The sequence below is a fragment of the Lineus longissimus genome, chromosome 3 (genome assembly GCF_910592395.1).
Source record: "Lineus longissimus chromosome 3, tnLinLong1.2, whole genome shotgun sequence".
Taxonomy (NCBI): domain Eukaryota; kingdom Metazoa; phylum Nemertea; class Pilidiophora; order Heteronemertea; family Lineidae; genus Lineus; species Lineus longissimus.
In genome coordinates, this window is record NC_088310.1 from 5,069,926 (window position 1) to 5,095,896 (window position 25,971).

Here is a 25,971-nt window from a genome sequence, read left to right on the forward strand (position 1 = left end):
GTATTCCAAGTTGGGAGCGGCAGTCTGCAATACGTCGTCATTATGTACCCTTAAAGTGAGGTGGAAGATGTCACAAAATGACTGTAATTCAGTTTCCAAGGTGAATGGAAGTTGTAAAATTAATCTCAACCTCACTTTTTAAACACACTCAGTTTACCTATACCAGCCCTTTATAAACCAACACTGTGACGGTGTCTTGGGTTGGGAGAAACCCCTGGAGAGCTGCTTGTGAAGCTGTCCTTAACCAAAAAGTGGAGGCATTGATCAGAGATGAAACTGGTGTGTCTGCACAAATGTGCCCAGGCAATTATGTTGGATTATGATCTATTTACTGTCATTGCAGGCTGGAGCAAAGTCACAACCATGTGTCTTTATAGCAAAAGTCGGCCATGTTGTGCAAAGACCATGTCCTTAATTGCTCCAATGGAGGAATATCACAACCATCAGTTGCCCCAGCCATAGAATATCACAACTACATAACTGCTGTGCAGTGACAGTGTTACCCAAAACCTAACAACACTGTGATCCTGGTCACAGGCACTTTGCCATCAAGCAATGTCACAAACGAGGACAGTATGTTGCCCAGAATCGAATCGTGTGTCAATGGCTAAAGACAGCCAGTTCCTCAGTCCATGACAAACACTACCATCATGGAATGTCACAACCATATATCATACTGCTGGGCACGGACCGTTTCACCCTGTAGCCTATTCCGCATATGACTAAGGACAGTCCGTTTGTCAGTGCATGTTGTCCCTGTAGTGTCTGGGAATGTCGCAGGCATGGATCATACTGCTGGGCAGGGATGACAGCGTCACCCTGTATCACATCGCCAAGCTAAGACCAGTGAATTTCATATTGTCAAAATACGTTGCAATCATCCATATTGTTGCTGAGCAACGGCGGGAGTTTTACCCAGTACCTTATTCCCGCTGTGTGAGGACAGTTCCTCAGTTCGTGTCTCTGGTTTGAGACAGTCAACGAAAGTTGCAACCGTGGCTTCGCTCTGTATCGTATCCTTGCTAAGACCTGTCAGCTGTTCCTACAATGTTCCTGGTCACAGCCAGTCATACACTTAGTATTGTCCCAGTTATCAAGGCATGTCACAGCCATGTATCATGCTGATGAGTGACGACAGGGTTCTCTGCATTACATTCCTATGGCTTATGACAGCCAGTTTTTCAGTTCTCGTTTCTGGTAACAGGCAGTCATATTGTCTTTAATAGTCGTCGTTGAATGTGACAACCACATACCATCATACACGGCAATGACATAGTTACCGGGTGTTATACTTCTATGGCAAAGGACATGGTGATCCTAGTCACCTTCACTGCCGTGAAGCAATATTAATGTTACGATCATATCATATTGCCAGGCAAGGCAGTGTCGTCCTAGCTCGGATAGATAGGCAGTCCTTGGTCACAGACAGCCATATTGGCCGAAGTCGTCGAGGAATGTCACAATCATAATACACATTGACAGCGGAGACAGTTACCCTGTATCATATCCATGTGGATAAGGGCGTACAGTCGATTTCTCAGTTCGTGGCCCTGGTCATATGGGCAATACCAGAGGATCAGATTGTGCAAGGGTACTTCTACAGGGGGAGAATTAAGACTGGTATCAACTCAAATGAAGATGGTACTGAATGATCACCAGTAGCGGGCTCAGAACTCTTTTTGACATGCTCGGGGGAAGAGGGCCATCGTAGATGCCAGAGCCTCTTCTCATCTGACCTCAGAACAAGAACAAGAACAAGGCACTACCATCAAATGATGTTACAACCATATTATCGTACTGCTGAGTGAGGACGATGTAAACTTGCACCATATTCCCGATAGCTAAGGACACACAGTTTCTCAGTTAGTGTTCCTGGTCGGAGCCACTGTCATCAAGGAATGTAACAACCATACAACCAATGAATATCACATACTGCTGGGCAGGGAGATTGTAACCCTATATTGCATTCCCCATGGCGAAGCACGGCCAGTTTCTCCGTTCTTGCTCCCGGTCTCAAGCAGCCGAGGAACATCACAATCATATATCATGTTACTAGGGAGGGACAGTGTCGCCTTGCCAATTCCCTTTGGCTAATCGAACTCCAGTTTCTCGGTACTGGTCCCGATCACAGGCACTGTCGTCAAGGAATGTCACAACCATAAACTCCTGGGCATGGACAGTGCCAACCGGTGTAATAGATAACACCAGAAGCCGAAGACAATTTTTCGGTTGTCTACAGTCCTGGTCGCTGGCGCTGACTTCAAGGAATGTCACAACCACATATCGTCTGCCAGGCAGATACATGATCACTCTGCATTTTTCCAAAGGGGCAGTTGGTTTCTCAGCCAAAGGACATTGTCAGCCTGTTTCCCAAGTCAGTGAGCTGACCAGGACAGTATCAGCCTGGGTCATGACGGCCTGTGATAGCTAAGGACAGTCAGTTTCTCAGTTCGTGGGCCTGGCCTGGTCACACAGCCAATCATCGTTTGCCTCAGTCGTCAAAGAATGTCGCTGCCATCTATATCATTCTGTGGAATGGAGACACTATCACCCTCTACAAACGTTTTTTGCCCTGTATCTGGAGAGCCAGTTTCCCACCTCTTGTTTCTGTGATATTGCCCCAGTCGTCAAGGAATGTCACAACTATTAACATTTTGCTCGGCAGGGACTATCACGCCGTATAATGAATAATTCCTGGAGCCGAAGACAGTTTTTCGGTTGCCCATAGTCCTGGTCGCTGGCGCTGCCGTCTAGGACTGTCACAGCCGTAGATCACATTGCCGGGCAGGGAGAGTGCCACCCTGCATATATCCTCAGGGGAAGTTGGTTTCTAAGCCATGTTTTCCCAGTCAGTGAATGTCTAGCACTACCATTATCATTAAGCTGGCCAGGGACAATATCCGCCTGAGTCATATCGGCATATAATTGATAGGACAGCTAGATTCTTAGTTCGTAGCTCTGGTCACAGCCAGTCGTCTTTTGCCTCGGTCGTCAAGGAATGTCACAACCATACACTATACTGCCTGGTAGGAATAGTGACACCCTGTATCATATGCCCATGGCTGAGGACAGTCAGTTTCTCATTAGTCCGTGTTCCTGGTCACAGCCAGCTGATGATTATGACGCAGCCGTAAGGGAATCTTACAACCTTATTGCTGGGCAGAGACAGTGTTACCTTGTAAAACAAATTCTGAAGACCGTTTTTGGCCGGTTGTCCATACCATTCCTGGTCCTAGGAATGTCAACCATACCATACTGCGAGTATCACCCTGTATATGTAAACATGGCTGAGGACAGTTAGTTTCTCATTACTGGTCCTGGCCACAGGCGCTGCCATCCAGGAATAATGTCACAACAATATAATCATGCTGGTCAGGTACAGCGTCACCCTGTACATGTCCTTCGGGCCAGTTGGTTTGTCAGCCGGCTGTCTTGGTCACAAGACAGTGTCACCTCCTAACCCAGTTCCTGGGCAAGGACAGTGTCACCCTGTATTATAAATTATTTCTGGCGCCGAAATGGTGCATTCATGGAAATAATGCCCTGGGCATCGAGATATCATGCCACAGAGCAATGGCTGTCGGGGGTACAGTCGGAATCATCAGATGACAATATCACATACAACTCAATGTAGACGAGACAGAACAATCACAAGAGATATTTTGTCATCGGGAATGGTATATTTAGGAGACAGCGCACGAAGCACTGACTGTCGGGGACCATAAGATGTCCAATGTCACATTCAGGTCTCGATAGAGGGGAACACTCACATCCAAATATCACATTCTAGAAAATGGACAATCTCACATTCAAGTCAAAATGGGGTAAACCGAACACTCAAAAGAGACGTTCTGTCAGGGGGATTGGCGGATACAGAGGTTCCTTACGACTTATTTCACAACATTTTTGTCACTCTGTCGAACACCCACAAGATGTATAAAAGCACGGATCAGCGGACAATGATATTATATGCGTGTGGTGTTAGACACAACCAGTGTCTTCGGGAGATCACGGCAAGGGGAGGTGGGTTACGTCAGTCTTCACGACATGAACTGGAGTGTCTCTGGTTGTTTTATTTGTATTCAGGGGAAAATCAAAACTTTCACAGTAAGTCCACAGAGTAATGTCGGGGGTCATTAGAAGACAATTTTACATACAGCTCATGGGAAGACAGAACAACCACAAGAGACGTTCTGTCATGGAGAATGCTAGATTTAGGACACAGAACATTGACTTTCGGGATCATTAGATGGTCAATGTCATGTGGAGGGTGAGACTCATATTCACATTTTTTTCATGGACTATGTCGCATTCAAGTCATGATGGGGTTTAGATGGTAGCCAGGCTCTTGGGGGACAAAGAGCTGGTACTGTAGAACAACTGACTAGAGACTGTCAGAATGCCAAGTGGAAGCAGTTGTAACAGCAAAGAATTGTTTACAGGCATGCATCCCATGGACTTTCTATTTCTCTCCTAAGTCAGGCATGAGTACACAGTATTGTGAAGTGGTTCATTCGATAAGGAACAACACAGGAGATGAATATTATGTTTGTGACATTGTCTTCGATTGATACTGGCAGACCATTGGGCAGGGTGGAACAGAACACCCTAGTTTTTTGTTCCCTTACAGAACCCAGGCTGTGACACTGTCCTTGCCTGGGAACACCCAAGATAAAGTTGTCCTAGACTTGTATGAGGCAAGTGCTTACAGGTCGCAGCTGTCTTTGCCTTGGGTTGGCACAGTATTTTCAGGTCTTCTTCTCCTTCTGCAGTCAGAAATGACAATCTCCTTGAAAGGGTAGAAAACTTGAACAATTTTGCATTTGTGCCGCCGACATCCCAGCAGCAGAAGTTAGCAGAGGAACTAACAATTTATCACCACATTGTAATTTTATTACACATGATTTATACAATTCCACTCAATTGTTTTAACCAAAGTTCCAAGTCAGAAGTTAACATTATTGATATGAAATTCAAATATTATTCAAAGCTGAACTCAGCCTATACACATACACCCAAAGACCACAAACCTTTTAACCAGCACTTATTGGGACACACCATAAGAGTAAATTATGCCAAAGTTGAAGTTACTGCAAATGTGACAATACCAACAAAATGCTTTTAATGAGAAGTTGGGTCTGGATTGGAACTGCACTGCTTTTCATTACTGTACTTAACAGTAAACACTTGTATAGAAAACAACCCACAAACTTTTTAGTGGATTTCAGGTTGCATGTGGCCATTATGGGCCAATTTAAGTTTGACTAGCCATTCCCGCAAAAAAACAGCACCATACACAGAAGCTGCCGTGTCTATTACGTCATATCTATCTCTGTTGTGATGGGAAATGTCGTTTTCGCTTGTTTTTTTGGGCACCGAGAAATTTGCCCCTTGAAATGGCTGGTTTCATATGGCAATATTTTGGGACAGAAATTTGGCCAGTTGTGATTTAACTTGCTAGTGTTTCATAGGCAATAGGTGAACTGTATTTCAAACAATTTAAAATATGATCTACTGACTCTTTATGAAAGTGTTAGGATAATTGAATTAAAATACAAATTTACAAATTTAAGTACTCTGCAAGAACGCTTTGATTAATAACCCAATTGGGATGGAGTACAGATTAGATAAAGCAACATACATGTACATTGTTAAATGCAACACTAGGTATCAGATCATGTTAAAGGACACCAGTTTGTACTCCGAGTTAAAACTGAGACAAGACACTGGATAACATGAATCAAAAGGACTAATAAATGCTTTCCTGAAAACTTCATGTACATAACTGAAGTAAAAACATTAACAAGTCTTTATTCATATCACCAAAAATGAATATCATATATTTTTGATATTGCCCAATAACTTTGGCTGTTTATGTTTCGTTGAATTTGACAATTTACATACATTGATCTGACACAATATTACCCATCACACAAATTACTAAAGCTTGCATACAGTCCTACTTACATGTAGCCAGCACACCCCAAATTCAACCAATCTTCTGTCATTTATCATCGCCCTTTAAATGATATGAACAATTTTACCCTATGAACTCATGATTGACTATGATGCTAAACATCAACATTCGACTGTCATAATACAAACATGTATTTACAAATAATACTGCTCGACCAACATATTCCGAAATATCTCATATGTTCGGTACAATGCAGAGGTTGAGATTTCCAACATTTTCAACATTTTGCACGTAATCTTATTGACACAGTCTCAAATGTTGGAAAAGGAAACAACAGTCTCTGTACTCTAGAGTAATGTTTCTAAAAATCACCCAATGCTGCAAAATACTATCCAAACGAAAACAAACTCTCACCATTACAAAAAAGGAATGAAAAATAATTAATTACTCAATCTTTTCAAATTTATCAACGGGATAATGTTCTTCATATTCTGCTACATGTGTTTTCATTTGACTAAACTGCTTTTCTATATGAGTCGGCATTTTGTCGTAAACATCAATGAAGAGATTCGCTGGGTTTGGTTTCAGTTTCTGCTCGGCGCGGCTGAATGCCTCCATCACCTGAAAGATATAATTAAGGTTTTTATTGCAAACATTCACACGACTTGTCAAATCAAAACTTGATAATTATGTAACTGCAATAAAAGATAGTCAAAGTGCAAAAATTATAGAATCTTTTTTTAGCGCTCTCCAATTGATCAATGTTTACCTGATGCTAATTGAGAAACTTTGAACATTAACTCACAATTTAACTTGCTTGGGGTTAAGACATTCACATTTTCAACAAAATAACACTTGATCGAAGCCCTTTACCCCGTAACAAATCAGCTGCATTATCTATGAAAGCCTTTTTAACAAAAAAGTGCTGGTTGAGTTTCTTTCAATTTATACAGAACATGTGGAGGGAACAAGAATCATTCTTCTGATTTAAAGGTGATCCACAAGCGAACAAAATAGGATACCGGTCAAGGAGGCCACGCCACCCCAAGTTCAGAGAAAAGTTTCAATCAATCCATCAAAACCTTACCATTTTCTTGCATTCTTTCTTCCAATCTTTTTCCTCCTGGTCACTCCACCAGCCTTGTGTGACCATATAAGATCTGAGCCTGCCAATAGGGTGATCCTCCTTGTCCCAATAACTCACTTCATCGACTGATCGATAAGCCGAACTATCATCCGATGTACTGTGGTGACCAATTCTGGAAGTTACAATTGTAATAAATGCTTAGTTTCTGCAGAAATTAGATTACTCTACTCATGAGGGAAAAACTGGATAACTTGATACTTGAAAACTACAGCACCCACCTGTATGTCATAGCCTCGACTAGAACTGGTTTATTCTGATTCACAGCTATATCCCTTGCTGCCTTGGTCACATTATATACGGCAAATACATCATTTCCATCCACACGAACAGCCGGCATGCCATATCCTGGACCACGTGATGCTGAAAAAATGTTATGGATGATCAGAGTTGACTATCATCATCGTCTCTACTCTGCTGCCCAACCTCAGACTAGTGGTTAAAAAAAGGAAATGTTTTTGGGTTTACCATCTCTGACATCAACTTCTATCGAGGTTATCATCTGTATTTGCATTGTAACCCTTGTCTATCCTGAAACATTTCCGTAAACTGCAGATGAGCTGCTGAAACAATGCTCTCTTTGAGCATTATGGAGAAAATATTTGGGACACAACTCACCAATTCCATCCCCTCTGTACTGTTCATGAGTTGGAGTGGAAATTGCATAACCATTATTTCGACTGAAAATACAAATTAAACGATGTGAATGAAAACGAAACCAATGATACAACTACAATCACTTTTTAGCTCATTTTTATTGGCTTTTTACACAATATTTCATGGAACTGGGACTTTTAGACTATTCAGTCAATTTTTTATTAATCATTAAACTTCAAAAGGTATCAAACTCACCAGAAAAATATCACAGGACAATCTAACGTAGCTGCAAAATTAAATGCTGCATGAGCATCTCCCTCAGAGGCGGCACCGTCCCCAAAATAACACATGACACACAGACCATTCTGCGCTCGTTTGTAGGCATAGGCAGCTCCAGATGCTGGAATAGAAGAGATACGTTTCAAATATCGTGTCATAGAACCTTTGAAAAATTATCGTACAGAGACAAGGATAGAGTAGAGTGGAAACTCCCTAGGGCTTTAACAGACACCTCGGTTAGCAGGACACCCTCCCTAGGGTTAATGACTTTGGTCCCAAATGGGCCATTTCTATACAATTTGATCTCTGTAATCAGGACACCTCTCATTTAAAGCACAGCAGTTGTCCATCTCAAGGGTGTGCTTTTTAAGTGAGTTTTTTTTGTACTTACCTTGTGGCATTTGTGTAGCAAGCGTGGAAGATATCGTGACAAAGTGAAGATCTCGAGATCCATAATGAACCGGCATCTGGCGACCTTTGCCCTTGTCATCACTGTTACCATAGCACTGGTCCATGAACTCCTGCAACTGGAACCCTCGCCACATCAACACACCTGGAAGAGAGAATCAGAATATCATGTTGAGAAGATTTTATATTGAGAGGTGTCTGTTAAAGCGAACTGGAACCGCCGAGCGATTTATTCAACTTTTCGACTTTCACCGCCCGAGAAAATCAAACTTCCAACTTCCTATTCGAGTTCAGATTTGTAGCTCCGCCCCCAGTGCCCGAGCATGCGCAGTTCAATTTGTTATTATTGAGAATCATGTGAGAATCACGTGAGTCATGCGATCTTTCATTCATGAATTTTCGTAATAAATTCCATAGTAGTGACGCCACTGAATGATTGACAGCTAGGCGCCATGTTTCATTCATGCCTCGTTCTGATCACCCGATACGCGGGAAATGATTACGAGGTCATACGAACTGGCTTGGCGGTTCCAGTTCGCTTTAAGGGAGTTTCCACCATATATGTTTTTTCAAATGTTTTTGTCAAAATGGCATAGATCTGTCCTTGAAGAGTCTAACAACCTACCAGCTTCCCTGTACTGTCCAAATACAAGATCTCTTGGATCCAAAGCTGCTGCTGAACCAATATGTGTGCCCTCTTCCCCATAGTTAGTCATATAGAAGGAGATTCTGCCCTGTCTCTGCGACTCATACAAGATTCGATCCATCGTATTCAACTTTGTCATCGAGAAGTACATTTTCAGAACTGTGTCTTTATCCAGCTGAAATCAGACACCAAAGGTCAGGATATCATGTCTTATGTGCTAACTGTAGTTGTTAGCATGTCTTTATAAAGAATTAGACTGAGACTTAGACTTGTGAATTGATTGAGATATTGACTTCAGAACACATATTTAAAAAAAAATTACCTGCAAATCATTGGAAACACTACCCGGTACTTTATCTGATGTTTTACTTTAGCATCCAGACAACATCAGACTGGGGAGTTCATATTACTTGTGTGTTATTTTCCTTACGATTTCGAGAATTTTAAGGCCTTTATTCATTTTTTACCTTCTCCATTTTCTTCATGCGTCCCAAGGCCAAGTACCTGCTTATGTTGAGAATAGCAAGCAAGCATAACTGAAGACCTACCTTTGGATCCTGACTGGGGTCTATGATTTCACCTCTTGTGTTCATAACTCTGTATGTTGGTATAGCAGCAACGGACTCTGGAAGAAGGAACTCCAGCTTCTCTGTATAAGCGTTAGCCTTAGACCCTGGGTGCCTCGGTTTTTCATCTGCAGCAAAGCCTTGTGAAGAACTCAAACTCTGTAGGGGAAATGTTTTGAAAGGTAATGACTACGAAAGTCGTGGGAAACTGGGATTTTATTTTTTCACTCACTTTTTCTTGAAAAAGTATTGGGACAACAGGAGTGACCTCAAATGTCCATGATATTTTAAATCATCATGATGGCCTAATTTTTTTTAAATGGGCCCAGGTGATTTATGTTCGAGATTTCACCTGCAATTAAAAGAGCTTTAATCAACACCCATTTTACATCATGTTAAGCTGATGCCTAGACGTAAAGACAACTTGGCATAGTCCTTGGCAGCCTCGGTCATGAATCAACGTGCATCCACCAATAAATTTTCCTTTAGGCCTAGGCCTATTTCTTCTTTTCTTATGCTTTTGGTTTTGGTTTGAAACTAATGAATTAGACATTTTGCATTTTAATTAATGTTTATGGTTATCCCTTCAGAACCATTCAAAGTGGCATAACGGACACAAATCTCCGGGAACTTTTTGTCAATAACCTTACACGCATTGTCTTTGATATCATTTGTCGACCAGGCCCATATAATCGCCTGACGCCACCAAAAACGGGCAAAATTCGAGTACATTTCTGAAACACAGCCATATTTCTTCAGAATGGTACTTGTTTTTAGCTGGCATGTAAAATAGTTCCGACTACTTTTAATAGGTGACAGCACCTGTCAGTAACACTTGTCTTCGAGTGTGGGTGTTCCCAACTCGTCTGCATTTTGGTTAGTTGTGCTGTTGTTCAGTTCATCGATCAATGATAGGCCAATATGCGAACAACGGCAATTGTTTTGTGACCAGCCATGTTGGCCCCGCAGTACGTCACATCATCCTCTGAAGACATCACAAAATGCCAATTTAGCCCGTTGTCAAAACCAGGAGACGTCAGGATCGAGGATGGAGACATGTAGAATGGCAGTCCAGGCCGCGAATTCTTTTTCCTGAACCTTTCGGGCAGTACATTGTACATTTTGTACAGGGACTTTCAGCCAATCAGATTTCGACAAATACATGACGTCAGACTTCTTAGAAACATTAGAGCAGTTGGTAGAGGGCTCGTCAGAAATGGCAGAATACGATGTTCGATCCAAAGGTGGCGAGTTCGAATCCGATTGTTGATAACATTTTTCTTTTTCTTTTTTACCTTATATTTTATTTTATAATGCGTTTCTGTTCCCTTGTTATTTAGATTTTAGATATTTGAGTTATGCTGCCTGCAACATAGGCCTACCTACAGAAAGGACAATAACAATAGCCCATCGCCAAGATCCAAGGGATAGTCCTTCAGATATAATATTGAGTATGAATATACAATGAGACTTGTCTCATGTGAATGGTCTTCCTCCAGTATGAATATGTTTCTCTGCAATGAGACTTGTCTTTCGATACTGCCTCATGTGTATGGTCTTCCTCCAGTATATTTTGATACTGTATGCTTCTAATTTGAGTAACAAGCACAAAACAATATGTAAGCAAAGATTTTCAGGATTTGTGTGATTTATTCAACAGTGAACGCACCAGAAATATACTACATTACTAATACGTATATTTCATCACCAGGAATAGCATCAGGCATGTCACAAGAAAGGACAGCTGGAGATCTGAGAACAGCGTTACAGAAATATCTATTGATATAATGGCACGTTCTACTAAGTTTCATGATGACGACACAGATTTATCGGATTCTGATTGGCTGAGAACCTGTGTACAAATGTACACTGTACTGCCCGAAATTTTCCTCCGACTCCCCTGAAGTATCGGCGATCTGTGACCTGATCATCCTGATAATGTTGATGTGATTGTGATGTGACTGGGCACTGCCACCTCGTCATTCTGAAGACTGGCACTCATCATTCTCGCTTTCACACCTCATGGGCCGAGGGGTCAGTCACCTCTTAAATCATGAGACAGATCAAGTTAATGGTCAAATTCAGGAACACATGTAAAGATCAAGATTTCCTTCCAATAGATTTTCAGCAAGACTTGCCTTTGACTTGGACAGTCGCAACGTAAATTCAGACTATAGACCTGCCACTTTAGTTTTCCTGGCAATATGGTCCATCAGAATAGCACCAGGTAGCATACTAATGCTGTCTTTATCATACCTTTAAAGGCACTGTGGCAAACTTCCATCTCCAATCACATCAAAGTATGTTGGATCAAACACCCACACAGGGTTTCTTTTCGGCGAAAACCGAGACTGAATTATTCACATTGTGTTCAACTGCGTTCATTTCTCAGTCAATTTATTAGTTGCCAACATATGCCTTAGAGGGGGCAGAATGGCACTGTTTAGACAAGAAGTCTTTCCAACAGCCTCAAAGAATATTGGATAGAACGGCACTGTACTGGGTCCCAGTAATAAATATTGCCATAAAGACATATGATATTGTTCTGGGACTTATGTAAGATTAGTTCTCTCCGCCAAACCCAAGACTGAAGGATTAACATCTTGTGTTTATAGGCTAACAAATGCAAACACTTCCAAGTGAACCCCCTACAAGAGAAGAGTGGCTCTTCTTCTCTCCGACTTTGACACCCAGCTACGAACATATCAATAGATCAGCCAGCGGTCCTTGGTGTCGCCGCGTGGGTTACGTCCAGTGAAATTGTTTGCAAAGGTCAGGGAACCACGATCTGACATCCATTACCAGCGTATCCCCTTTTCATGCCAGTTACAGTCGGGTGCTACACCACAGTCGGGATAGTGGCCGCCAAATGAATTGTTGTTGAATTTAAAACTTTTAACTGTTTACGTCAATTTACATAATTAGACAAACCTTGAATTCAGTAGAGATTTCCACATCACAGGATAGAAGAGCAGTGATGGGATCTCGCAGATTTAACATGATCACAGTTTCCATCTTCACCATCATGACTTGGACGTGCGCCTTTAGTTTCTTTGAGCAAATGGTATTTGATTAGGGATGGCAATTAAAATTGCCGTTGAACATGTACATGAAGTGCAGTGATGTACATAATTCAACATGTCTGGCTTGAAATTTCAAACTGCGCAGTTCATTCCCGCCTTGATTATATGACTATTCCTACAATAAAAACCCTTTGAAACCTACCCATACCTTTATCAGGAATAGATACTGTGCCTTACCTTCTGCTGCAGCCGTTTTGATTTGTTTCGGAAAATTTGAAGGCATTTTTACGTTTGAAATCGGAGAAAGTGGTCCCGCGATGTTCTCCGCACCTCACACACCAACCGACTGGTGTTCAAATCAACCGCGACCGAGCTACATTTGACGTCACACATGCGGGTACCCCCTTGAACCAGGCCGGCTAGTAGTTATCTGCTCAAGCGAGACCTTTGTTCTGTCAATGATCAATATGACAGGCATTGTCAAAATGTGCGATTTGCTTTAGCATACATACTTGTACATGTACATATGCTGAGCTGTGGAAATGCATTAGGCAGGTTCCGTAAGCCAAAAGACGATGTAAATGCATTTTATCGACGCTTTTTTTAAAATCATTTCCCCAATTCCTTCTACAACCAAGTATATGGTTCAGTGTCGTGTAAATCAATTAGCAGATAGAGGACTTGATGACTCGACAGACATTCGTACTTTGTAGCTGGTCGTTCGTAGGGCGCTCAGTTCCGAAACCTGCAATCATTCGAAACAGAATACAATTGCCAACTTTGATAGCATGATATCAAACTTGATTCGTCCATTAAACACTCCTGTCTCCTGGGTAAGACGAACTAAAAATGAGTGATCCAATCTTGCCAGGCTTATTATAAAAGCTTCAGCCGTCATTGGATTGCCCCATCTGGAAAAAATTGGCATGTGGGTGTGTGGGTATGTGGTATGGGGTTTTAGATACTGCAACAGGTTGCGAGAGATAGGGGCCGACGTCATGAAAGACATAGGCCAAAGTCATACAAGACTGTTTCGCCCCTCACACCCATTCTGAACTATCAGAGTTAATCGGTCCGTTGGAGTAACGGAGTCCGGGTCGGCGGAGTGGCTCCAAGGCTTGAGGGTCAAGATGCTCAAACCAGCCGCCGGCTGTGAAAGACTTCTCGTTTACTACAGCCAACAAGTTCTGTAAGTCCCCACCAGGGGAATGACACAAGCCGCTAGCGAATTTTTTTCCTGAACCTTTCGGGCAGTACATTGTACATTTTGTACAGGGACTTTCAGCCAATCAGATTTGACAAATACATGACGTCAGAGGTCTTAGAAACATTAGAGCAGTTGGTAGAGCGCTCGTCAGAAATAGCAGAATACGATGTTCGATCCAAAGGTGGCGAGTTCGAATCCGGTTGTGGACAACATTTTTCTTTTTCTTTTTTACTTCATATTTTATTTTTATAATGCGTTTCTTTTCCCTTGTTATTTAGATTTTAGATATTTGAGTTATGCTGCCTGCAACATATAGGCCTACCTACAGAAAGGACAATAACAATAGCCCATCTCCAAGATCCAAGGGATAGTCCTTCAGTTCAGATATCATGTTGAGTATGAATATACAATGAGACTTGTCTCATGTAAATGGTCTTCCTCCAGTATGAATATGTTTCTCTGCAATGAGACTTGTCTTTGGATACTGCCTCATGTGTATGGTCTTCCTCCAGTATATTTTGATACTGTATGCTGAGAACAGCATTATTTGAAGCATCATTTTACAGAAATATCTATTGATATAATGGCAAGTTCTACTACACAGTATAAAATACAAACAAAACTATACAAGCAAAATGGGTTCAAATGACACAAGTAGAATAGCCATCCCTGCTGTTTTGCATGCAGCAGTCAAAATTTATCATTTCGTGCAATGTGTTTTTTCAAGACTGATTGTTTTCGACGCACTTCACTAGACAATGTGGTGCTTTCTTCAGATTTATCGAAATCTGATTGGCTGAGAACCTGTGTACAAATGTACACTGTACTGCCCGAAAGGTTCAGGAAAAAAAATTCACGTCCAGGCCCAGGCAAAGATAAAAGGGCTGCATTACAACTGAAATAACATACAGATGATATGAGGAACTTCACATCCAACTGCCGGGACATCAGGCCAGCATCACAACCAGGACAGTACAGCGCGCAATCAGTGCTCGAGACACCCAGGGAGATGTTATTACAACCAGAAATGAAATAACTGAAATAAATTTTACTCAGTAATTCAACATGTTTATTTCAGCTTGGCAGAGTCATTGAACAGCTACAATCAAATACTCAGTTTGTGATAATGACACATTCATTTTGGCTCTCAATTATCCTGGATGAATAATGTACCCAAAGCATATAAGCACAATGGTTTTTAATATTCATCTGTTGAAAAATACTTTTTAGTGTCCTGTTTATCAGACATGCAGTTTTGGCTCGTGAATCTTTGCAAAGTACAGCAGGACCTCTAGCATGGACACCCTTGGGACTGATATATGATGTCTTCATTAAGGAAGTGTCCTGATTATCGAGGTCAATATTGTACAGACACAACCACTTTGGAACGAAAACCACTGTCCTAAATAGAAAGTGGCCTCCTGAAAGAGGTTCCACTGAACAGGATGTCAATCAGGATATCCCTAAACTACAATAACATCACCACCCAGACAATACCACCGAGACAGCAAGATTCTAATGTTTTTGAAACATGACTTGTCAAGTTGTCCTTGAGGATTAAGTTTTATGTGTGACAGTATCAGGAAGATAGCGAGTCTCATTAAGAAGAGGTGGCAATAAGTTTATTTGACTAGTATAAAGCCTATACAATATAATGTGTTTTCGTGGCTTTGACATGGCAACCTACAATGCATGTCCTATACCCTATAAATCTAACTATGCACATGCACATGCAGGTAGTTACAGGGTGTAACAAAAATGCATCAACAAATTCAAACAGATAAGGCCAGCGGCTTAAGTATGGATTTCTGCTGGAAATGAATGGCACAAAGCCCCCTTAAATGACTAATCAATGCATTTTTGCAGCACCCTGTAGCGTCTCACAAAATTACTTCTCTGAGTTACCAGGTCTGATAAAGCTCATGTTTTGTACAGCAGTGTAATGCAGACACTATACCTTGGGACAAGGTTAACAAGAGCCTGCCAATTATGTACATCAATGTTGGTTACAGACATTTTATGATAGAATTTGTTGACCGGATACATGCAGGAAAGGCTTAAAAATACGACCATGTATGTAGTATAAACTGAAAGCAAGTTCAATTTAGGAGCCAGATGTCGTCCCACTTTTGAGGAAACTTGTCAACTTTTAGGGATATAGGTTCATCATGACACATCCACATGTGAGACATGCGACGAGGTCATGACTAGTGCCCCAGCACCGGCTTTGAAAAAAGTCCAAATGAATCCACTGGATGTGCACTACAGCCCTACTTGGCCTCGACATGATGTACAAAACATCAGAGATCGTACCGGGGATCTAACTGGTAGAAGGGATGTAACTGGGGAATCTTACAAGTTGCATCTCAAACATATTCATTAACAGCACAGTCAAAATACAAATACTGAAAGCTGTGCTGTGTTTTTGGTTATTTTGATAGTTAGATTTCCACAGTTCTGTTCAAAAACATACTGGTACAATTTTTTTAATCTAATCCAATCCGTTCATATATCCAATCATCAGCATAGGCAGCATTCGTCTCAATATATTTTTAGAATGCCTGAGGCCAGTAATGAGAAATTGGCACAAGTGTATAAAGTATGTACTACAATATTACCAGGGAGCAAGAATTTATGTTGAACAGCTCAACATGCAAATACTAATGTCCAGTGGTCTACTGACCTGGTTGACGATACATTGGAATACAACCAACTACATGTACATAGTTTTGCTTTAAATAAATTGACATAAGTGACATCATTTATATAAGGAATACATATGTAGTGAATCATATTCATCAATCACCCAAGCATGATGATCGACTTTTGACGGAAAGATTGTTACTTGATTAACAATACCATGAAACAGTCTGGTTAACGCTTCACGATGAAACAACGGAAAGTGTTTGTCGAAACTTTAAAATGCAATGGGAGATAGACGGGGAAGATGTTTCCTAATACTTTGGCTAGAACACAATGAATGATACCGAGGATAAGAAGCCTGAGAAATTATGATCTGCTCAAATGAAATGTAAACAGACACAATAGACTAGTATTTACTCAGCCATCTCGATAATTGATTACTTTACCGAGAATAAGACTGACTAAATAAGCCTCATCACAGTCATGTGTGCAAAGTATAACAGCATTAGGAGAAGTTTGCTAAAATGCTTTACTTTTTTGAAAAAAGCCTTTTATAATGACCTTAGCTTAGAATTTCAATTTGTGTTACACAAACATTCATGTACATGTACATCCCTGTATGGACATATATTATTTACATCAAATTACAACTCTGTTAGTCTATACTACAAAAGGACCATCCCATAAGTATTCACAGAGTCATTACTTTTTGGACAAACAGTCCTGCTGCCCTAACCCCAAAATGCTCTAAAATTTTCCACAGTTGAGATTTTCTCAAAAAGAGTTGAAGACGAGACTGGACAGAGACCAAAGACCAAAAGATGGAAACCCACAAAAAAGTATCATCACCACTCTTATGATTCGAAGACTCTGTTGGATACTTAAAAAGACAGCCACTCTCTACATTCAAATCTAGTCCATATACTACAGGTTCATGGTCCATGGTCCTGCAAAACAACTTTGCCACATGGATTCCTCAATTCTGATTCAACAAAAAAACCCTTATTTTTCAAGTTCTTGAAACAATTAAGTAAATCCACTTCATTTTGTATTTTAAAGACAAGCCAACAAAACCCATGCAAGCACAGTTGATTCCGCAGTAGGTAAAACAGCCATTATATGAGAGAATACAATACACGGCCAGCTGCATTAGAAATGTCAAACATTATGGAGAGAAACCCTCCTTTTTCTTTGAAGGGGGAACCAAATGATCTGGCAGCACTTTCGGGAGGTCACCACCTCCGACTTTGATATCTGCTAAGTGCATGGCGAGGGCGTACTCGTCAGCATCTAGACACCCATCCAGGTCAATGTCAGAAAGCTCCCAAATTTTCCTCAAAACCGTATGCGGGAGCTTGCTTTTCAACAGAGCAGCCTTTGCTGTCGCTCCACTCAACTTCCCATCGATCGGGCCAAGTTTCTGGAAGTCCTCATTATACTTGGCCTGGTTTTCTGCGACTACCCACTGACCGGTTCCACGGCCCCTGTCAGCCCCCTCCAAGGCACCTGTAGAAAACGGCGTATTTTCTACCATGTCGAACGCCCCGCCCTTAACAGACGGCTGCTCCGATTTGATGGCTTCTTCCTGCGGTATCATCTGCATCAAACGAGCGATGTCGTCTGCCAGCATATTATCGACGCGTTCAATCAACTTGGGCTTCAGCGGCTGGAATTTGCTGAAGTCCTGGTCTTTCAGCATATCCCGCATGCGCTCTATCGGTGGGAAATCTCCGGGTGAGATGTTATGCTCTCGCTGGATCTGCTTGTAGATCTTGTCAAGATTGGTTAACAATTCCTTCTTCTTGGCGTCTTTGCCGAACACGCTCGGCATCTCCTTCTTCAGGGCGCTGATGATGTACGCATGAACCTGGAAAGAGACACAGAGGAGAAAGTCAATGGCAAGAAGATCAATACAGTACTCTTTACTTGGAGACATAGTACTCTGTCAGTGCCGGATCGCCTGTACTTCTCTGTGATCTCCCTACAGACGTGGCCAGAAGGAATAGACCTGAAAACCAAGCATGCAAGAGATAATGTATAATAAAGAGAACAAATGGAAGGACAATTGAGAAACAATACTCTGTAATTGGGGACATAGTTCTCCGTCAGTGACGGACGGACTTCTCTGCTGTCGGCCAACAGAGATGGCCACAAGGAAGGAAGTAGACCTGAAATCAAGCAATGGAGGAGAGTCAGTAGACCTGGCCTGCAAGAATAACAATCAATTTAGAAAGTGAATGGAATAAAGATTGAAGCAGCCTCTTCTAGGTGAAACGTTGCTCCATTCTGCACTGAATCTGAGTCTGGAATGGAATGAAAAATATAACAACAGTCATAACCCCAGATGGAGCACCAGTCTACTGGGAGGGAGCTGCAAATTGGTCTATAATTCAAGTTTACACATCAGAGGTGACCCCTCCGGTGACTTCCTATGGTCTTTCAAGGCCAAAGATAGATAATTCTAATCAACCAACCACCAGTTAGAATGATGGCTCTTACCTTGGCCAATCTGGCCCTACGACAGAAGTCGTTCACTTTCTTAACAATGGCATGACGTGGCAGAACTTTCATATCATCAATCAATGCTTGCTTCTCCAAATCGAACAGGTTCCTGTTGTGGTCAAAATCATACGGTTCATCCCAAAATGATCCTGTGTAGACCCTAACGACCTCCGAGCAGGACAACACCTTCCCCAATGCCCACAACATTGCACCGTAAACACGTAACAAATCTCGTGATCCACATGAATCTGCCTTGTTTAGGACGATGCGCATCTTGTAATCATATTTACTTATTGACTCGATACTTCGTCGGAATTCTTCAGAGACATCCAGCTTGAATGCATCAAAAAGGAGAATGATACGATCTGCTTTGGACGCGAACCATTCCAGAGCATCACAGACGCTGTAGCCACGGTTCAGCATGTTGACATCACCTGATAAGATTCCCGGAGTATCAACAAACGCCAGGCTATCCAAGACTGGGTTGTCCATCTGGGCTAAGTAGAACTTATTCAGAAATGCATTTCCAAACTTAGACAAAGAGCGGAATGGCTTGTTGCGATCTAATACCACAGCATTTCCTGGAAGAATCGACTCATTTTTCCCCTTCATGATGACAGTGAAGCAATCCGTTGTCGGCTCTGGACCTATCCGCATCCCGGGAAAATTCTCGCCAAGAAGGTACCGAATAAAACTTGTCTTTCCTGTGGAGTACTGCCCAATGATAAGGACTAGTGGGACAGCATAGAAGTCACTGTCTTCAAGATACCCTGAATGACATTCTGCAAACTCAGAGTCCTGTTCCAATGGTAACAAAATGTCATGGTACATAAGTTTGAGCTCGTCAACAACTTTTTGATACCAATCCATACCGCTGCCGGAAGATGAGCCGCTTGCCATGGGCTGACTGTGAGACAAATATGGTTTCGGCCTGGTCGGAGTTGTTGGTTCGTCTGTTGACTGGGTTAACACAGGAAGGGAGATTTCAGAGCCCATGGAAGTTTTACCTAAAATTCAATATGGGAAATTGGCATTTGTAACAAATTCCATAATAAAACTTGTGTGAAGTTGCCTCATGCATGTGTGGATTGTGCCAAACCAATACTACATGGTGTAGTACACTGTAATAGAACCACCCTGAGCATGCAGACACCTTTCCAAGTGGGACACCCTCTTCAAGAACACTAATTTTTTTCTGGAAATTTCCATTTCTTTTCATTTTGGCTGCTGTAGGCGATGATAGCCAACCAATTATTTTCACATGCAATACATGACAAGTTCAATACGTTTGACCACAACCACCATGCTACAAGCAGACGTAACATTTGATTACCATCAGCAATGTGGTAGGACAGAGAATGGGTGGATGGTGATTTATTAAAACACCATGGCAATCACTATGAAAACCATAAATTGTCTGGCTGTGTGGTACCACGTAGCTGAGGAACTGACTGTGGTAAAGAACATGAAGCGCTATTGACACAAACCGTATTGTGTGGGAAAAGAGTTTTCTGGTGACGATACATAATGTACAAAGACCAGCAGTGGTGGATCCAGAAATTTTGGAAGGGGGGGGTGCACACCCCACACCCAGAGAGCACCGAATGTCCCCCCCAGGGACAGAAACCAGAGATGTTGGAGCATACAATGTAGCTCAATGTTTTGTTTCCCGCAGGCCTGTCATGTCTCAGGCTCATGGTGGCCAACTTAAGAGCCCGCAAAACAATCGACTGCCAAGCACAAACCATTGTTTAGATACCGGTAATAACTATTTGTATTCATTGAAAACAAAATGAAATGCATCTATTTGAATAGATGAATTCATTCAGACGATGTATAACCACCTGTGACTGTCAAGTTATGCTTTTCTCAACCCACATACTATCACTGGTTAAAATTTGCTAACTGATCTGCTGATTTCCAGAGTTCTAGAACTTGATAGGATAGGCAAACACAGATGACGAACTATAGCAAGGAAAAGATGAGGCCAATTTAGTGCAAATAAATCGCAGTCAACTACATTGTATCGTGAATTTGACTCCTATATTTGTCATAGAAGCCATGGAAACTGCCTTGGGTAATGACACTGTCAAATAAGCTCTATCAATGATTCCACCACAGTGTTGTGGGCAAGAAACAAAGTGAATTCTGCCTGAATATAGTTTCAGAAGTGCCAAAACAGGCAAATCTGAATGGATACAGTATGACACAGAAGCCAGACACCAGAAGATTACATGCCGTTAGTGATAGTGATTACTGGTCAGCGAGATGATAGATGTGGACTCTCACATTAGGGTAACATTCAGAAGGACAATATTTCAAAGTTTTCACATGCGCTAGCAGTACCTCGTTAAGCAAAATATAAAGAATTTACAGTAATCCCTCTCCTGTAGTGTAAGACTTTTCTAAAAACACCAATTTAAGCACAACCAGTTGCAGTGAAATTCGTCCTCAATTAGGTGTATTGGTACATGTACAGTGTATGTGTGTTGCACTTGTATCCGTAAAACAAGTAATGCAAATTCAATCGTCAGATACTGTAGACGTAGCCAGTAGGAACTCCCTCCATATGGTCACGACTACACCGTCATGCAACCAAAACCTCCTCACTACATCCGAATTTCATAAATTTCAAAAAGTCCTTGTGTCATACTCCAGAATGATATCCAGCGTTCATCGATGATGCTTTAGTTTCAAAACTCCAAACAAAAGTGGCGTTAGATACAGTTTTAGAGATGTGGTGAACAACTGCAATGTGTATGGTACGTCGATTCGCAAGATAAAGCACAACATCTGGCATTGCAACCAATTTGCATGCGCCTCATCCAAAATGCATTTATCTCTTTCAGGGCCTTCATCCAGTCACACCAACATGAGGGCCTATGCATTTGGGTCAGTAGGCCATCCCCTGGTTTATGGCTTATAAAAAGAAATTCAAACAGGAAAAAATCTGGTAAATAAAAATGTTACTTCTCAAAGGACAAAGATTGCATACATGTAAGTCATGCGAGTCAAAACTATAGAAATATCAACATTGGTTTTTAAATTTCCAGTGGTGAAAATCATGTTTCCTTCAAGTTCAAAGGTCAGGCCAGCCCCTGAAAATGAAAGTGAACATAGATTAATTGAAAATATTGAATCCAAACTGCATCTCAACACTGTCTCATGACATCATACCGACCATGGTCGATGAGCCCCTCGGTTTATTTCGTAGATATACTTTTTAAAGTTTCTGAAAGTGTAGGGAGACTATTCATTTTGATTTTGACTATTGTTATGCCAGCAGACCTGTCAAACGAATAATTTTCTTAACAGGGCCTTATGATTCATCTCATACATACACACCTGGCTATCAAACGAGTTGAATTCTGTCATTATTTGCACATGACCATATTTATGTGGCTGGTAGAACTTTTAATGAGCCTATTTCACTCTTTCAGAACACTAAATTAGTAGTTACCCGAAACAGAGGCTAGCATATCAGCTCTACTTTACACTGTATTTACAACATAAATTTGATATCAACTATCATCCAACCAATAGTTTATAGTATAGCGGACCTCAGTTGATCTGTTTGACCAGCGCTACAATAAGTGTTATCACTGATGACACATAAAACAAGGGAGATCATTACTTTCAGCGGCACCTGTCATTGTGTCTGAAACAACACATTAGGTCATTTTGAACAGATGGAAGCGACCACTACTAGGTCTTGTTATCACTGCGAAGATACAGTACCAGGCTTTACAGCTATTGTGTTAAAATACTTATTTCATAGGCTGATGTTATGACTGGCTCTACTGGTATATGAAGGTCTATTTACATGTATTTTAAAGCATTTACAACAAGGCCCTTCATTAGCATAACTTGTACAACAGTGAACGATGGAGAACCACACGGTAGGCCTATAGTGCTCTACAACTCTCCAGGCAAGATGCATCTTAAATGTGCTGCAATTTTCAGTCAACCTTGAGTCAATTCCCGATGGATTCTTTGCTCTAAGATGAATTACAGTGACTACTACTATAGTACTGGTCTCACAGTAGGCACAATGTAGACTTCATTACCAATGCACGAAAGAAACATTTTTCTGGGTCAGGTTGATTTAACATGAAAATAAGATATCATATCTAATTAGCAGTTAAAGTAAAATTAGAGTAGACACTGACCCAGATCTGGGCAAAAAGCCAACGTGAGTTTCAAAAAATAAACAGTGTCCAACAAGGAAGGTGAAACTTAAACCACAGACTGTGGCTTCTTGGGATTTGAACTTGTAATTCTGCTATCTCAGGAAGAAAAACTTTGGGACCTACCACATAGCTTGGCAAGGCAGAACTCTAGAACGAACATCTTGCATTGAGCAAAAATGTTCACATCCTGAACCTAATGGTCTACAGTGTGAACAACCCCCTTAAAAATGTATCCAGTATGCTAAGATGCAAAAGCATCAATCCCAGTCAATGGTCAAGATGGAACTTTCAGTACGATTTATGCTACATACATGTTTTATGCTACATACATGAATTTTTGGAAACACTTCTGTAGATTCCAAAAAATGTATGTCTTCCGTAGGCTTATACATTGTAATGTTTATAAATATGATGATCTCTGGTTCACAGCTGAAATTATTGTAGGCATACAGACGCACATCACTGATGTCATTTGCACCTCGAGTGGAATATGCAGCGACAGCTGGGACATTCTACAATACTTGGATTGATCGAATGAAATAGAATCATTGTCGAATCAGATTCAGAATAATGTCGAATACAAATTTGCATTATCTTTTCTAACTTGTGGTTTATTTTTTAGTTTGCAAGGCAATGAATTCAAAATTAGATTGACATTGTTGACAGAAATTGACAATTTCTAAAGAGCAAAAAGTGGAACTGGCAGTGACTGAATTCTTCAGTCTGGCCAAACTGACTTTCTTCTTAAGTTCTTGATGCTCTTTGGGTTGCATGATAGAGGTCAAATCAGATGGCCTTGCCATCTTCAAGTAAAGCTTTCATCACTTTATTTCTTACCTTGGCTAATCTTGCTCTCTTGATTAAATCATTTAGTTTCCTGAGAGCGGCATTCCGGGGCAGACTCTGGAGATCGCCAAATAGGTCTTTCTCCTCTAGTTCGAACAGCTTACGATTTTCATCGTGGTGCAAGGCTTGATCCCAGAATGATCCGATGTAGACCCGTACAACTTCTGGCGTGTCGATAACTTTCCCAAGAGACCACATGAGAGCACCGTAGACTCGCATCAACTGCTGGTGATCAATGCCATCTGCCTTGTTCAAGATAATACGTATCTTATCATCATAATTTTTCACGGCTTCTATACACCAACGGAACTCGTCCGAAATGTCAAGCTTGTGCGCGTCAAATAAGAGTATGATTCTATCGACCCGTTCGGCAAACCATTCCAGGACACCCGTGAAATCGTACCCTCTGTTGACCCGTTGTTTCTCCCCCGATAACACGCCAGGAGTGTCAACGATTGAAATGCTTTCGAGAACTTTGTTATTTAGATGCGAACACTGAAAACGATTAAGGAAAGCATTTCCGAATTTCTCTAATGGTCTGAACTGCTTTTTAGGATCAACAACGAGTGCATTTCCTGGAATTATTCCGTCTTCGGTTTCAGTTTTCATTATCACAATAAATCGATCCGTCGTTGGCTCTGGACCGATTCGAATACCTGGGAAATCTTGCTCTAGTAAGTACTTGATAAATGTGGTTTTACCCGTTGAGTACTGGCCTATCAACAATATCATGGGCTTGGCATCAAAATCAGGATCATCCAAAGCAGGGGAGTGAAAATCATGAAATTTGTAACTGTCTTCGAGAGGAAGTAGTTTGTGTCTGTACAGCCTTTTTAGACCATCTACAACACTGGCGTACACCTCTGGAACCTTTTTCCGGCTGTCATCCCCTCCCATCCACTTCAACATCTTGAAGTTTTATTGTTTTTTGCTTATTTTACGGTAAAAAGCGGTGTAAATCGGCAGTTTTTCAGAGCAGTATATGTACGTGTGTATCTGCTCAGTGCATTTGTAATGTGACTCACCCCACCGGAAGTCGGTACGTCCCACACCTACTACCCACGCGATTTGTTACATCCTTGATGTACACATTGAGGGTTGTCGGAGTTCTTCTATATAGTAACAACAGGTGACGCCACCATTAGTTCATGAGTTCCTGTACGCGGGAAATACGAATGCGCACGCGTGGATATGGCAAGCCAAAGCGGAATTTATTCAAGACTTTAGAATTACTATTCAAGAAGTTAAATATAAGTTCAAGAAGGAAATATATGTTCAAGACTAAAATATGTTCAACCTTGAATCAAATGTTTTCAACCTTGAATAAGATATGTTCAACCTTGAATCAAATATGTTCAACCTTGAATAAAATATGTCCAACCTTGAACAAAATATATTCAACCTTGCATAAAATATGTCCAACCTTGAACAAAATATATTCAACCTTGAACAAAATATATTCAAGACTCACGTGACCATATTCAAGACTCACGTGACCATATTCAAGACGCACGTGACCACAAAATTGATGACGTAGAATCTGTGGTACTTCTGATGCGTTCTGTTTCACGACATGATTGATTGCCTGTATAGCCTAAACACCTGTCAAACATGTGTCAAAACCTCGTGCGAACAATTCGAGCTCCGAAACGCAACACAAGTACCATGGGTTCGGGAAAGTCCGGACGCGGGTTCGGGAAAGTCCGTAAAGCATCAAAACATGAGCAACTACGTCATCAATTTTGTGGTCACGTGCGTCTTGAATATGGTCACGTGAGTCTTGAATATGGTCACGTGAGTCTTGAATATATTTTGTTCAAGGTTGAATATATTTTGTTCAAGGTTGGACATATTTTATGCAAGGTTGAATATATTTTGTTCAAGGTTGGACATATTTTATGCAAGGTTGAATATATTTTGTTCAAGGTTGGACATATTTTATTCAAGGTTGAACATATTTGATTCAAGGTTGAACATATCTTATTCAAGGTTGAAAACATTTG

General features: G+C 41.2%; 2 protein-coding genes across 5 annotated transcripts; both read right to left on the reverse strand.

Annotated features, from left to right (window-relative positions):
• Positions 1–4,880: 4,880 nt before the first annotated feature.
• On the reverse strand, positions 4,881–10,676 carry LOC135484676 (2-oxoisovalerate dehydrogenase subunit alpha, mitochondrial-like). The gene is made up of 9 exons (XM_064766306.1): positions 10,208–10,676; positions 9,540–9,716; positions 8,971–9,166; positions 8,329–8,490; positions 7,914–8,058; positions 7,680–7,741; positions 7,283–7,424; positions 7,005–7,176; positions 4,881–6,538 (listed from the first exon to the last, which is right to left on the reverse strand). Exons 1-9 carry the CDS (start codon positions 10,304–10,306, stop codon positions 6,362–6,364), a joined length of 1,332 nt encoding a protein of 443 aa, XP_064622376.1. The 5' UTR covers positions 10,307–10,676; the 3' UTR covers positions 4,881–6,361.
• A 4,157-nt stretch (positions 10,677–14,833) lies between these two features.
• Positions 14,834–25,014, reverse strand: LOC135485487 (EH domain-containing protein 3-like). 4 transcript variants are annotated; one of them, XM_064767561.1, is made up of 3 exons: positions 22,114–22,327; positions 18,930–19,939; positions 14,834–18,297 (listed from the first exon to the last, which is right to left on the reverse strand). In XM_064767561.1, the coding sequence occupies exons 2-3, from the start codon at positions 19,926–19,928 to the stop codon at positions 17,596–17,598; spliced, it is 1,701 nt and encodes a 566-aa protein (XP_064623631.1). In that variant the 5' UTR covers positions 19,929–19,939; positions 22,114–22,327; the 3' UTR covers positions 14,834–17,595. The 4 variants fall into 4 exon arrangements, with proteins under 4 accessions (XP_064623631.1, XP_064623629.1, XP_064623630.1 ...); XM_064767559.1 differs by lacking the exon at positions 22,114–22,327 and adding an exon at positions 21,586–22,056; XM_064767560.1 differs by lacking the exon at positions 22,114–22,327 and adding an exon at positions 21,279–21,573.
• Positions 25,015–25,971: the final 957 nt, after the last annotated feature.

Excerpts from the sequence above, each read along its gene's own strand:
- LOC135485487 (XM_064767561.1), bottom strand. The coding sequence starts at position 19,928 with ATGGGCTCTGAAATCTCCCTTCCTGTGTTAACCCAGTCAACAGACGAA. Across the intron at positions 18,298-18,929 it reads GTAGGGCCAGATTGGCCAAG|GTTCATGCGTACATCATCAG; the intron begins GTAAGAGCCATC and ends GTCTCTTTCCAG.
- LOC135484676 (XM_064766306.1), bottom strand. The coding sequence starts at position 10,306 with ATGGCTGTGTTTCAGAAATGTACTCGAATTTTGCCCGTTTTTGGTGGC. Across the intron at positions 8,059-8,328 it reads TGCTACACAAATGCCACAAG|CATCTGGAGCTGCCTATGCC; the intron begins GTAAGTACAAAA and ends CTTCTATTCCAG. Across the intron at positions 7,425-7,679 it reads GTACAGAGGGGATGGAATTG|CATCACGTGGTCCAGGATAT; the intron begins GTGAGTTGTGTC and ends ACATTTTTTCAG.